Here is a 13,626-nt window from a genome sequence, read left to right as displayed (position 1 = left end):
CTACAACTAGTACTGGAATAAATCTTGTTCTCCCAGACTGAAGTATCAATCAGTACACAGCGCGAGGCAAAGGGTTTATTAAAAAAGAAAACAGTATGAGAAACGTCTGGTTTATGTTGTATATAGATATAAGAAGATGTGGTATGAGTGCCAATGAGACAACTCTCCTTCCAAGTCATAATTTGTTAATGTAAACCATTATAGGTCAAAGTACGGTCTTCAACACGGAGCCTTGGCTCACACCAAACAGCACTATAAAGGGTTCCAAAAAAATGACTAGTGTAAACCATTCAAACGGGAAAATCAACGGTGTCTAATCTAGTTAAAAAAGGGATATACTTGCATATAGATCCATATACAATGAAAGTTTTTGAAAAGTGGTGGTCCGAACGTTTTGACCATCGAAATTTTGCAATAGAAATAATAGTAAGGACCAGAAGATTTTAACAGCCAGTGCAGGACTCCCACGAACGCCAGATTTAGTTAGAGGGGGGATATTCTGACGCGTTTTTTAATTCTTGGTCACTCATGTTTAGAAAGAAAGGGGGAAATCCAAACGATTACCGACCAATCAGAAACGTTGTTGCAAATTTGACCTTAAGACGTCAAAGAATTTCCCATAATGCAATTATTGCATATAAATAAAACTACTATACCAATTGAATAAAAAATATTGCATTTGAATGACAAATTATACCATTTAAATAAAAAATATTGCATTTAAATGAAGAAATATACCAATTGAATAAAAAACATTGCATTTGAATGACATATTATACCATTTGAATAAAAAATAGTGCATTTAAATGCAAAATTATACCATTCAAATAAAAAAAATATTGCATTCAAATGAAGAAATATACCAGTTGAATGAAAAATATTGCATTTAAATGAAAAATATCAAATTTTTGCAACCAATACCATGCCATAGTTAACTAAGAACACATCTATATTTACAACCGTTAAAAAAGTACAAACTTACAGTCGTGTATGCTACAGTGAATGCAAAGAGTTATGACTAAACTATATACGCTTTAGAATGTTTTCGAGATACAATAGATAAGAAGGCAGAAAAAAAGCACTTAAATCCGTAAAATTTTCGAATGTGAAAAGCCTGTCAATCATAATGAGAGAGATGTGTGATCGCTTCTTGTTTCACTTTTAGTCTTAAGATGAATTGAAGTGATTAAAGTGCTTTTGTTAACGACCTCTTGTTACTTAGATAACTTTCTATTACATCTAAAAATACGCCATAATATTTAACATTTAAGTGCTCATTTAACGAAACTGTAATATACCTTGTATGTACACGACAAAAATCAGAATTCAGTCATCGCCAATCACTTTTCGGTTGATCATATATTAGTTCTATTTATGATGTGTATTTATTCATAGGATGTTGATAGCCGTGAGCTCCGTTCGTTCTGTGGAAGTTTTATTACTTACCACATTGTATATGTTAAAGGTCAATTCATGTCTTTAAAAGAGAAGCGGAAGATACTAAAGGGACATTCAAACTTAATTCGAAATAAATTGACAACGCCATGACAACGCCATGACAACGCCATGACGAATTTAACTACTTTAGAACTTTTAAAAATCTCAAGAATTTTACAAGAAAACAGTTCTAGAAAATATTTACTGGTACTAACGTCTGTTTTAATCTTCGCCATGGTATGACTTGTGTGCCTGTTTGAATGGCGTTCCTTTATTAAGATTGGTAACAGTGACTCAAAAATCAAACTATGTTATTCAGAATCAAGTATAAGCTGTTGCCATATGATATTAAAAAATAGGCGTTATATTTGTTCGTGTTTTACTTTCAATCTGTGATTCACGACTCGTCAACCTAAGACTAACCAGTGTCCATAGAATCATAACAGCTGTAACACCAAATTGATTTCCAAGCTAAAGAACATTTAAAACTAACAGGTCCAAATGTTACGCTTAAATGTATATAATAAATTGATAATCAAACGATTTCATTTTCCTGTATATATTCCTTATTGGTGGATTATTGAAGAACTATTGCTGTACTTGAGACCAATCCTTAATTAAAGAAGTTCTCAAATACCTCAATTCTAAAGATACAAAACTTCATGCAAGGCATGTGCGAGACCATACCATGTGTACATAAGATGGCATCATATAGCATTTCAGGTGTATAAAACCAGTCTGTCAGAATCAAAATGTTTAGGCCATATTTTTGTTTAATTAAGAGTGCACATCACTAACGGAAATGTTTAGATCTAAATATGCACCTCTAGATATGTAAAATATTCCATGAAGCACCGATTACCATAAATAAAAATTAAAGATATATATATTGTTTACTTTTGATGTTTTATCCGTGGGAAAACATAACATTGCTAATGAACTATTACTTTTTGAAATTATCGCGCCAAATTGATCGAGATCAACAATAATTTATGCTATTTGTTGAAAAAAGTTTAAAATTGTGTACCTTTTGTTCCAATATCAAAACTGATCCTAAAAAGCATATGATCTAGACAGGCAAAGGGGAAGTTTGAAAACACATAAAAATGGTTTACTGCTAAGTGTACCACATCTGGGGCAATATGCTTAATTGATTTTACATAGGCGGTAATGGTAACGTTTTCCTCTGTAGCACAGTCCATATCGTAAACTTGGATATGCATGATGGCTCATTTTGAAGCTGGGACGTTTTCACATATGTGGTTAAATTTTCGGGGTACGAAGTGTGATTCATTTTTCCGTAAATGAGCATACCCCGAAAATCCTTTCGTGGTGCGACTCCTTGTGGTAAAAAATCACTTTTTTCACACAATAAGTTCTTTGAAATAAAACTTTGCATACATTTAATAACTGCATAGTTTTTACACATTTATTCTATGGTCCTCTACTTTTCAAATCAACACAAATGGTTAAGCTCAGTCAATTTTTAAAAATAGAAACATGTCCAATATCACTACACAGAGATTTTTTCTTTACGCACAACTTTTGTGTTCCTCAATTTGAGGCGCATTAGGGACAATGGCCCATCTGTGCGTGCGCCAATCATGGATTTCTTGACCATGTGCTGTTTATGTTTGTTTTTGTCTACTTTTTAAAAAAAAAATTGATGTTTGGTTTGGTCTATTTTACTGTAGTGTACATTAGTTTTTGGTAATTCGAGATATGCTATAATGTTTTATTTTTAAATTTTATTCTTTTAAATCATCGTTAGACTGTATGATATATTTTTACATATTTTGCTGTCTAAAGTATGAAAATTTCATTCAAAGGTGACGAGAAAACCGCATCATCTGCCCCGAATTATTAAAGACATAGAAAATAAAGTATTTTTGATAGAAATATGATTTTGAATGAGATGAACTAATATAATCCTACAATCAGCCTTCTTTTGATCAAATAATAGGTAGACAAATGTGTGTTTAGTTGCTTTTTCTTCTGTAAAGACTGCGTGTATCCTTCTCCTATAGTAGGCAAACGGTTGTGTTAAAATAACAATTTACAAAACATTTTTTGTTTTTATTCTAATTCGCAGTTCGCGCGTATATGACTGGCTGTTCGTGTCATTGGCGGTATAACCATGCCGTATGAAATTTTCAACGCGTTGGTTTTTACTTTCAACGCTATGTTTATCATTTTCAACGCGTTGGTTATCATTTTCAACGCGTTGGTTGTAAAAACTAACGCGTTGATTCGTTATTCATACGGTTTGAAAATCCAATGCGTTGGTTTTCAATTCTATGCAGTAAGTTTTGCACTTTTGTCAACCAATCAAAAACTTTCTTACAAAGTATATCTCAAATTTGAAATATAATATAATTTCATCATTTAATACATGAATATAAGAAAAATACACGAAAAAAAATATTAAAAGCTTGCGAAAACGTGACCTTACCAACGTTGACAATGATCTGACCAGCATCGACAATGACCGTCCTAATTTCTTTGTTATTTTATTAAGAAAAAAAATTGTTAAATTTTGTCCATAATTAATAAGACATTGCTAAAAAAATCGAGGAAAATATATTTTTGGGGGTAAACAATTTGACCTGACCAATGTTGACAGTCCTGACCGTTATCATGACCAGGAAAAATGACTATATACCTATTTATATGTAACAGGATTTGCTTCAAATTTACAGAACATTAATTTTATCAAATAAAAAAAAACTAGAAAAAAACTTGACCTGACCAGTGTTTCCAATGTTCAACTTGTCCAGACTAATCTAATTATATCAGTTTATTGTAATTAAATTACTGGCTTCATCATTCCAATTATGATCAATGGACATCTAGTAGAGACTACAAGCTAAATAGCGTTTAATTTAAATCTCAGATTTGTGTATAACCTAATACTGATTCTGTAGCATAATTCAAACTTTAAATGTATAGATCAAAATAAAAAAACTACGTCAATGTTTGAAAGTATAAGAAAGCGAAATTATGTAATAGAAATTATTTTTCCTATAAGAATAGCTGAAAGATAATGCATGTAAACGATTATCAAACATGTTAACAAACGATAAATTTATTGGTTTTCGGGAAAATTTAAAACTAAAAAATATATCCTGCAAAAAGGCTCGGTCATACCTCAAGTAGTCCGCGAAAATGTTTATTTATTTTTATGAAAATATTTAAAACTACCAAGTTATCCTGCACAAGGCTCGACGTACCTCAAGTAGTCCGTGAAAATGTTTATTTAAGTTTATAGAAATATTTTAAACTACCAAGATATCCTGCACAAGGCTCGGGCATACATCAAGCATAACTCGCGAAAATAATTTTTTACTTTTATGAAAATATTTTTAAAAAAAACTATTTATGTTGTTAATTACAGTAGTCACACACTATATTAGGTTTATCAACCAATGCCCACATATGATCTTATTTAATATGGATCAAAATTTAACAATTTAAAAATTTCGATGTTGGTCAGGTCAATGTCAACGTTGGTCTGGTCAAATTTTTTACCCCCAAAAATATATTTTTCCCCCTATATTTTTATTAAAATCATATTAATCATGGATCAAAATTTAACAATTTAATTTTTTTTTAAATAAAATGACAAAGTAGAACTTTTCATTGGTCAGGTCGTTGTCAATGTTGGTCAGGTCATTTTCAACTTTGGTCAGATCACGTTTTCGCAAGCTTTGAATATCTTTTTTTCATTTTTCCCTCTAATATTTATATATTAAATGATGAAATCTTATTATATTTCAAATTTGAGATAAATCCTTTGAGAAATTAAAAAAGTTATTAACAACTTCATTTGGTCCTGTTATTGTCGATGTTGGTGAGGTCATTGTCAACGTTGGTCAGGTCACGTTTTCGCAAGCTTTTAATATTTTTTTTTCGTTCTTTTTTTCCCCTTATATATATGTATTGAATGATGAAATCGTATTATATTTCAAATTTGAAATAAATACTTTGAGAAATAAAAAAGTTATTAGCATTTTCATTTGGTTCTGTCATTGTCGATGTTGGTCAGGTCATTGTCAACGTTGGTCAGGTCACGTTTTCGCAAGCTTTTAATATTTTTTTCGTTTCTTTTTCTTATATTTATCTATTAAATGATGAAATCTTATTATATTTTTAAATTTGAGATAATTCCTTTGAGAAATACAAAAGTTATTTACATTTTCATTTGGTCCTGTCATTGTCGATGTTGGTGAGGTCATTGTCAACGTTGGTCAGGTCACTTTTTCGATCTATCCCATCGAACTAGAGATAAAGGATACTACAGATACAGTTAAGTTTGCCTCATATCTTGACTTACATCTAGAAATTGACAATGAGGGTCGGTTGAAAACAAAACTTTACGACAAAAGAGATGATTTCAGCTTCCCAATTGTGAACTTTCTATTTCTATGTAGCAACATTCCAGCAGTGCCTGCATACGGAGTATATATCTCACAATTGATACGATATTCCTGGGCTTGTGTTTCCTATCATGATTTCCTTGATAGAGGATTGCTGTTCACAAGGAAGCTTTTAAACCAAGAGTTCCAAATGGTGAAGTTGAAATCATCCCTTCGTAAATTTTACGGACGCCATCACAAGTTGGTTGACCGTTATGGAATAACCGTTTCATAGATGATATCGGATATGTTCCTTATGTTGTAACTACAATACCCTTCCCTTTTCACGAATGTGACTTACCGAATTAGACTATTTACCGGATTTGTAATAACATAAGCAACACGACGGGTGCCACATGTGGAGCAGGATCTGCTTACCCTTCCGGAGCACCTGAGATCACCCCTTGTTTTGGTGGGGTTCGTGTTGCTTAGTCTTTAGTTTTCTATGTTGTGTCATCTGTACTATTATTTGTCTGTTTGTCTTTTTATTTTTGGCCATGGCGATGTCAATTTGTTTTCGATCTATGAGTTTGACTGTCCCTCTGGTATCTTTCGTCCCTCTTTCGCAAGCTTTTAATATTTTTTTTTCGTTCTTTTTTTTTCTCTTATATATATGTATTGAATGATGAAATCTTATTATATTTCAAATTTGAAATAAATACTTTGAGAAATAAAAAAAGTTATTAGCATTTTCATTTGGTTCTGTCATTGTCGATGTTGGTCAGGTCATTGTCAACGTTGGTCAGGTCACATTTTCGCAAGCTTTTAATATTTTTTTCGTTTCTTTTTCTTATATTTATCTATTAAATGATGAAATCTTATTACATTTTTAAATTTGAGATAATTCCTTTGAGAAATAAAAAAGTTATTAACATTTTCATTTGGTCCTGTCATTGTTGATGTTGGTGAGGTCATTGTCAACGTTGGTCAGGTCACGTTTTCGCAAGCTTTTAATATTTTTTTTTTTTTTTTTCGCTTTTTATTTTCCTTATATATATGTATTGAATGATGAAATCTTATTATATTTCAAATTTGAGATAAATACTTTGAGAAATAAAAAAAGTTATTAGCATTTTCATTTGGTTCTGTCATTGTCGATGTTGGTCAGGTCATTGTCAACGTTAGTCGGGTCACGTTTTCGCAAGCTTTTAATATTTTTTTTTCGTTTCCTTTTCTTATATTTATCTATTAAATGATGAAATCTTTTTATATTTCAAAGGAGTAGGTTCAATAAGACCCCTTTTTGGCCCCAAAATATAGCAGTTTTACAAAATTTTGAAAATGTAATATTTTAGCTATTTATTGGAAAGTAGAATGCTTCTGCTACATACATATGGACTGTTTTTGACAATACAATGCACATATATCGGGTACTAGCATCATGAAGTCATGCTAAATTACTGAAATCTTCACAATTTTAGCATTTTGGTTAGATTTTAGATGGTTTCCATCTTAAATGAAAGTGACCGCATTCGTGTTCATTCATAATATTGAAATGTAAGTTCTATTTGATGATAATACATAACATATATAAAGGTTGAGGATGAACACGGATGCGGCCACTTTCATTTTTGACAAAAACCATCCGAAAAGTGACGTTTTCTGGCATATTTGATAGATTTTTCATATTTTAGCTTGAATCGAAGCGTTTTTAATGACTACATCAGTTAAAATATGTCACATAAACTAATTTAATCAATTGAAATAGACACTTCAGTGTTTAAAAAGTGTCTAAAATCTTTCGTTAGATGAACCTGAAATTTGAGGCCAAAATCGGCCCTTACTGGACCTACTCCTTTGAGATAATTCCTTTAAGAAATAAAAAAGTTATTAGCATTTCTCATTTGGACCTGTCATTGTCATGTCATCGGTTCAGTCATTAGTGTAACCCATATTTAGATAATACTTTGTAAGTAAGTTTTTGATTGGTTGACAAAAGTGCAAAACTAACGGTATAGAATAAAAACGCGTTTGTTTTTCATACCGTATGAATTAAGAATCAACGCGTTAGGTTTTACAACCAACGCGTTGAAAATGATAACCAACGCGTTGAAAATGTTAACCAACGCGTTGAAAGTGAAAATTAACGCGTTGGAAGTAAAAACTAACGCGTTGAAAGTGAAAACCAACGCGTTGAAAGTGAAACCCAACGCGTTGAAAGTAAAAACCAACGCGTTGAAAATTTCGTACGGTATGTGTATACCGCCAATGACACGAACGGCCACTCTTACGCGTAAATCATGACGATATCTAAAAGAATCAAAGTCAAAACAAAAATGTAAACATACAAAAAACCCGCAAAGCGACTGTCTTAAATTGCAAAGTCAAAACAATGTGCGTACATTGTCAGGAAATATTTAGATTATTTGTTCTCGACACGAAACAGATGGAAAGATAGATTCCAGTTTCTGAAGATCATATACAAAAATATTTATAAAAAGAATATATGGTTTTACTTATTTCATAATCATTTTCTACTTGGGAGAAAATGAGCTGTAGATTTGATTGTTTTTTCTTTCTTCAAACTTCGTAAATTATGATAGATCAATTTTCAGCGTGCACGAGGGAGACAAACTACAAAATAAGTATCCTACTCTAAGGGTGCCATGTTTTTGTAATGGGGATAGTTTTTAAAAGATTATCGTTGTAGACCATTCTTAATATCAAGATTTAGAACTGCGACAAAAGCGCAGTTGGTTTGATAGATGTTTAGTCTATATTATAAGACTTTTGTCTCCCTTACACCAATGACGTCGACATATCCTCCTCTTCATATCTCTCTTTTATGCGGAATAAATATCAAATGTGTTGTAAACGGCACGTTGCAGATAGAAATAATAAACACAAATATAATTCAACAACCTATGTTAATATATAAACTAAAACTATACAAATATCATCATCTTCAGGTCTGTCTTCAAATGTTCTTGAATCGTTTATCCTGAAAAAGATTTGTATCAAAATATAGCGAATGATTTATTAAATAACCACATGTATTACAATAGAAGCTATGGAATAAACTAAAATCTTAAATATTTTTGCTTCTTAAATTAAGCACTAATTTTAAAGTTTCCTCTCATCAATTAAAAAGTATTTGCTACTTTTCTTTAACTACAAGAGACCATAAGACATATCTAGGTAAAATTGAGAATGCAAATGGGGAATGTGTCAAAGAGACAACAACCCGACCACATAGCAGACAACGGCCGAAGGCCACCAATGGGTCTTCAATGCAGCGAGAAACTCCCGCACCCGAAGGCGTCCTTCAGCTGGCCCCTAAACAAATATGTATACTAGTTCAGTGATAATTGACGTCATACTAAACTCCAAATTATACACAAGAAACTAAAATTAAAAATGATACAAGACTAACAAAGGCCAGAGGCTCCTGACTTGGGACAGACGCAATAATGCGGCGGGGTTAAACATGTTTTTTGAGATCTCAACCCTCCCCCTATACCTCTAGCCAATGTAGAAAAAACAAACGTACAACAGTACGCACAGTAAAACTCAGTTTAAGAGAAGTCCGAGTCCGATGTCAGAATAGGAAACAAAAGAAAATAAACAAAATGACAATAATACATAAATAACAACAGACTACTAGCAGTTACTGACATGCCAGCTCCAGACCTCAATTAAACTGATTGAAAGATTATGTCTTCATCATATGAATATCAGGCACAATCCCTCATGTTAGGGGTTTAGTATTATACCATCATAAAATATATGAGAAGAACATAACCCGTATCATGCCAACAACTGGTTTTAGAATAAATATGTTTAATTCCGATGCAAATACCCTAGTGTATGTCGTGGTAAGTTATGGAGGGTTCCTAAATATTTAATTTCTACTTGAAGGATCAAATACAAGTGTCTTAAAATCGATGCTGATATAGTTATTGGTTGTTGAAAATTGAAGTAAAACTATTATCATTAAAGAATGACATACAACTAGAGCGTACAAACACGAGTACTGAATTTTACGTACAAGTTTTAATCCTTGTATCTATGATGAGTTTGTTTCAAAACGTTTTGTTTTTTTCACAAAACATCTCCTGAACATATTACAAGGCTAATTAACTATGATTTGTAAGCACACGTTATATTCTGTTGTCTTTTTTTTTTTGGTACAATATGATTATTGACGAACTAAAACTTCTAAAAACTTATAGCATTTTACACAGACTAACCTAGTAAGATGACTTTGATGGACCACTGTGGCCTCTGCTTTGTACGACTGAAAATTAAAAAAAATGTATGTGTCATATGATATTTAGACAGTTCTTACAGAAATATTTAAAGAAAAAGAAATTGACAAATAACGGTCACACATTTCAAAATATACCACTGTGTTGTTGAAACCTTAATAGATATGTATAAAAATATTGCGAATGATTTATTAAACAACCACATGTATTACAATAGAAGCTATGGAATTAACTAAAATCTTAAATACTTTTTGCTTCTTAAATGAAGCACTTACAGTACACACTTTCTGTTGTTTAAGGCCGTACGGTGACATATAGTTGCTGAAATCTACTTTATTTGGATTCATGTGGATTGTTGTCTCATTGACAATCGTACCTCATCTCCTAATTTTATCCAGTTGAATCTATAATACTTATTTATTTCAGAAAGACTTTTAGAAAATGGCCCTTCAGTTAAACAAATGCAATTGGAAGTAGCTCTACCTTTTCAAAATTCTGCTTATCAAAATGTGCATAACAAACAATAGTTTATGCCAGAACATCTGATATAATAGCAAATGATACCCTTGTCGACCTTCATATATTGTCTATCAGTAGCTGTACCAACCAAGTGGACGTAAAGAAGGGAAAGTTTACCGTTATCGGTGCTTATATATCGTACATGCGCATTTAATATTGTTACAATGTATAATACTCCTAGTAATGTACGATTAATAAGTTGCACAATGCACAATTATAATTTGTTTTATTCGATGGTAAAACAATGAAAATGTCAATGATCAAAAGCCAACACAACAACATTTTCAAACTATTTTGCCTTTGATTTTTAATTCGCGTTGTTTAAACTTTCAGCAGTTTTGAAGGCATATTTTGTTTGTTTTTATAGTGATTAAGATGATAACACAATGTTGACTGCTGTACCCCTATTTTTGACATTTTTACCTATTGTGTCTGTTTGTTTTGTTCACGCATCGTTTTCAATATAATGGAATTTGATGCGACTGTCATACAAGTGAGAGGTTTAGCTAGCTATAAAACCAGGTTCAATCCACCATTTTCTACATAAGAAAATGCCTTTCCAAGTCAGGAATATGATCATTGTTATCCATTCGTTTGATGTGTTTGAGCTTTTGATTTTGCCAATTGATTAGGGACTTTCCTTTTTGAATTTTCCTCGGAGTTCAGTATTTTTGTGATTTTTCTTTTTGCTTTTGGTTGCTGAATTTTGTCATTTGTTTTGTTTTTCCTGCGTATTAAAATATCAAAACTTTTGTGCGCTGATTATTGTCATTTTTGTCGAACGTTTCAAGCGTATCAAAACTCTTCAACACAATCCTTTGATTTTGATCGCTGAATATTTTCCTATAGTCTCGCTAAATATTGTCATTTTGTCTCCCTGTATATTGTTCGTTTCTCTCGCGTTTTCTACATAACAAAACTTTTCAAAACTTTTGTTTTCATTTGATTTTTTAATCCCCATTCCTTTCTATTTGAGTTACTTCAAACCTTTTCAAATCTCACTTTAACTTGTCTTCTTGTCTAGCAGGTCAAGTGCATACTTGATTTACTTTGTTTTGTATTAATTTTTGAGAATATGTTTGATTGGGAAAGTATGTGCACATATCAAAAACTATTTTTGATGAGATTATCTTTATAGCTATAGAATAAAGTAATATAAAATCATTCTGTTGTTTTTTGGTTGTTCATAATGTTTCTATTAAATTAATATTGATTGAAAACTGCATAAATATCAGCATACTTTTTTATTTACGGTATTTTTAATGGCACTATTATTTTTCATCGAAAATCTTGTTTTATTCAATTATTAATATCACTTGGTTTTATGAATTTCCTGACTATGTGTGAAAATTTGGAGCAGTCAAAAAAAATGTGTTTCTTAAAAGCCGTTAGCATGTCTTGCACAACAATGGATTACATGTTTACTACAACTACAAACGAAAAGACAATTACAGTGCATCGTCTCGATTGTAACAGGAGATCTAACAAAGAAAGATAAGGTTCAAATATGCAATAAAACACATTGTATAAATTTTAAATGTAACGAATAGGAAATAAAGGCAACAGTAGTATAAAGCTGTTCAATTCTCATAATTCGATTAAGCAAAACCAAATCCGGGTAACAAACTAAAAGCGAGGAAAACACATCAACTATAAGAGGAAAACAACAGAAGAACAGAAGCACTCAACTACAACAAAAGCAAACGCCAACAACATACATAGAAACTCCAACATACATAGAAATAAGTGAAAAAGAAATTATATCGCTCCATGTAAGATTTTTATAATATATTACACGTTACCTTTATGTCTATAGTCTGATGAACCTCCTTTGCCCATTCCATGAGCAGAGCCTCCATGTCCCCATCCAGATCCATAGCCTCCATAACTTCCATATCCTGAACTTCCATGACCCCATCCAGATTTTGAGCCTCCACTGACCATTCCAGATCCAGAGCCTTCATAACCTCCATATCCTGAACTTTCTTTGCCATTTCCATACCCGTAGCCTCTATAACCTCCATATCCTGAACTTTTTTCGCCATTTCCATATCCGTAGCCTCCATAACCTCCATATCCTGAACTTTCCTCTCCATTTCCATATCCGTAGCCTCCATAACCTCCATATCCTGAACTTTCTTTGCCATTTCCATACCCGTAGCCTCCATAACCTCCATATCCTGAACTTTCTTCGCCATTTCCATATCCGTAGCCTCTATGACCTCCATATCCTGAACTTTCTTCGCCATTTCCATATCCGTAGCCTCCATAACCTCCATATCCAGAACTTTCTTTGCCAGATCCAGATCCATAGGCTCCATAACCTCCATATCCTGAACTTTCTTTGCCATTTCCATATCCGTAGCCTCCATAACCTCCATATCCTGAACCTCCATAACCTCCATATCCTGAACTTTCTTTGCCATTTCCAGATCCGTAGCCTCCATAACCTCCATATCCTGAACCTCCATGACCCAATCCAGATTCTGAGCCTACACTGACCCGTCCAGATCCATATCCTCCATAACCTCCATATCCAGAACTTTCTTTGCCAGATCCAGATCCAGATCCATAGGCTCCATAACCTCCATATCCTGAACTTTCTTTGTCCCATCCAGATCCAGAGCCTCCATTGCCCCAGCCATATCCTGAGCCTCTTTTGCCAACTACTTCATATGATCTCTCAGACCGATACCCTCCACCATTTACGTAGTCGTAACCAGTGCCATTGGCTAAACCCAGGAAAGCAATGAGGATACAAACTGCAACCTTCATTCTGTAATTATGATAAATGAAACTTATTACCTATGAATCTTGATTCATCTTCACAATCTCGTGGATTATAAATGTGTACATATACATGTTTGTAAGCATGATCACTATCCGCGGTAGGAACCGTGTTGAGGGGAACGTGCGTTTATGAGTTTGCAAAATATTTTCTTGCTTGGATCAATTTTCTTGCTTCTATCAATTTTCTGCAATCTTATTTTGTAAATGTCTATATATATGTGTGTGTACCATTGCAATGGAACTATGCAGTGTCCTCT

The 13,626-nt window shown here is 32.7% G+C and overlaps 1 protein-coding gene across 1 annotated transcript; it reads right to left on the bottom strand.

Annotated features, from left to right (window-relative positions):
• Positions 1–12,370: 12,370 nt before the first annotated feature.
• On the bottom strand, positions 12,371–13,354 carry LOC127733739 (uncharacterized). The gene has a single exon (XM_052243054.1). The coding sequence runs from the start codon at positions 13,352–13,354 to the stop codon at positions 12,371–12,373; it is 984 nt and encodes a 327-aa protein (XP_052099014.1).
• Between the last annotated feature and the right edge of the window lie 272 nt (positions 13,355–13,626).

The sequence above is a fragment of the Mytilus californianus genome, unplaced genomic scaffold, assembly GCF_021869535.1.
Source record: "Mytilus californianus isolate M0D057914Y unplaced genomic scaffold, xbMytCali1.0.p SCAF_3, whole genome shotgun sequence".
In the NCBI taxonomy this organism is placed as follows: domain Eukaryota; kingdom Metazoa; phylum Mollusca; class Bivalvia; order Mytilida; family Mytilidae; genus Mytilus; species Mytilus californianus.
Note: the sequence above shows the minus strand (reverse complement) of the source record. Positions and strands in the feature narration are given on the sequence as shown.

Bases quoted from the DNA above. Each gene is read 5' to 3' on its own strand.
- LOC127733739 (XM_052243054.1), bottom strand. From the start codon at position 13,354: ATGAAGGTTGCAGTTTGTATCCTCATTGCTTTCCTGGGTTTAGCCAAT.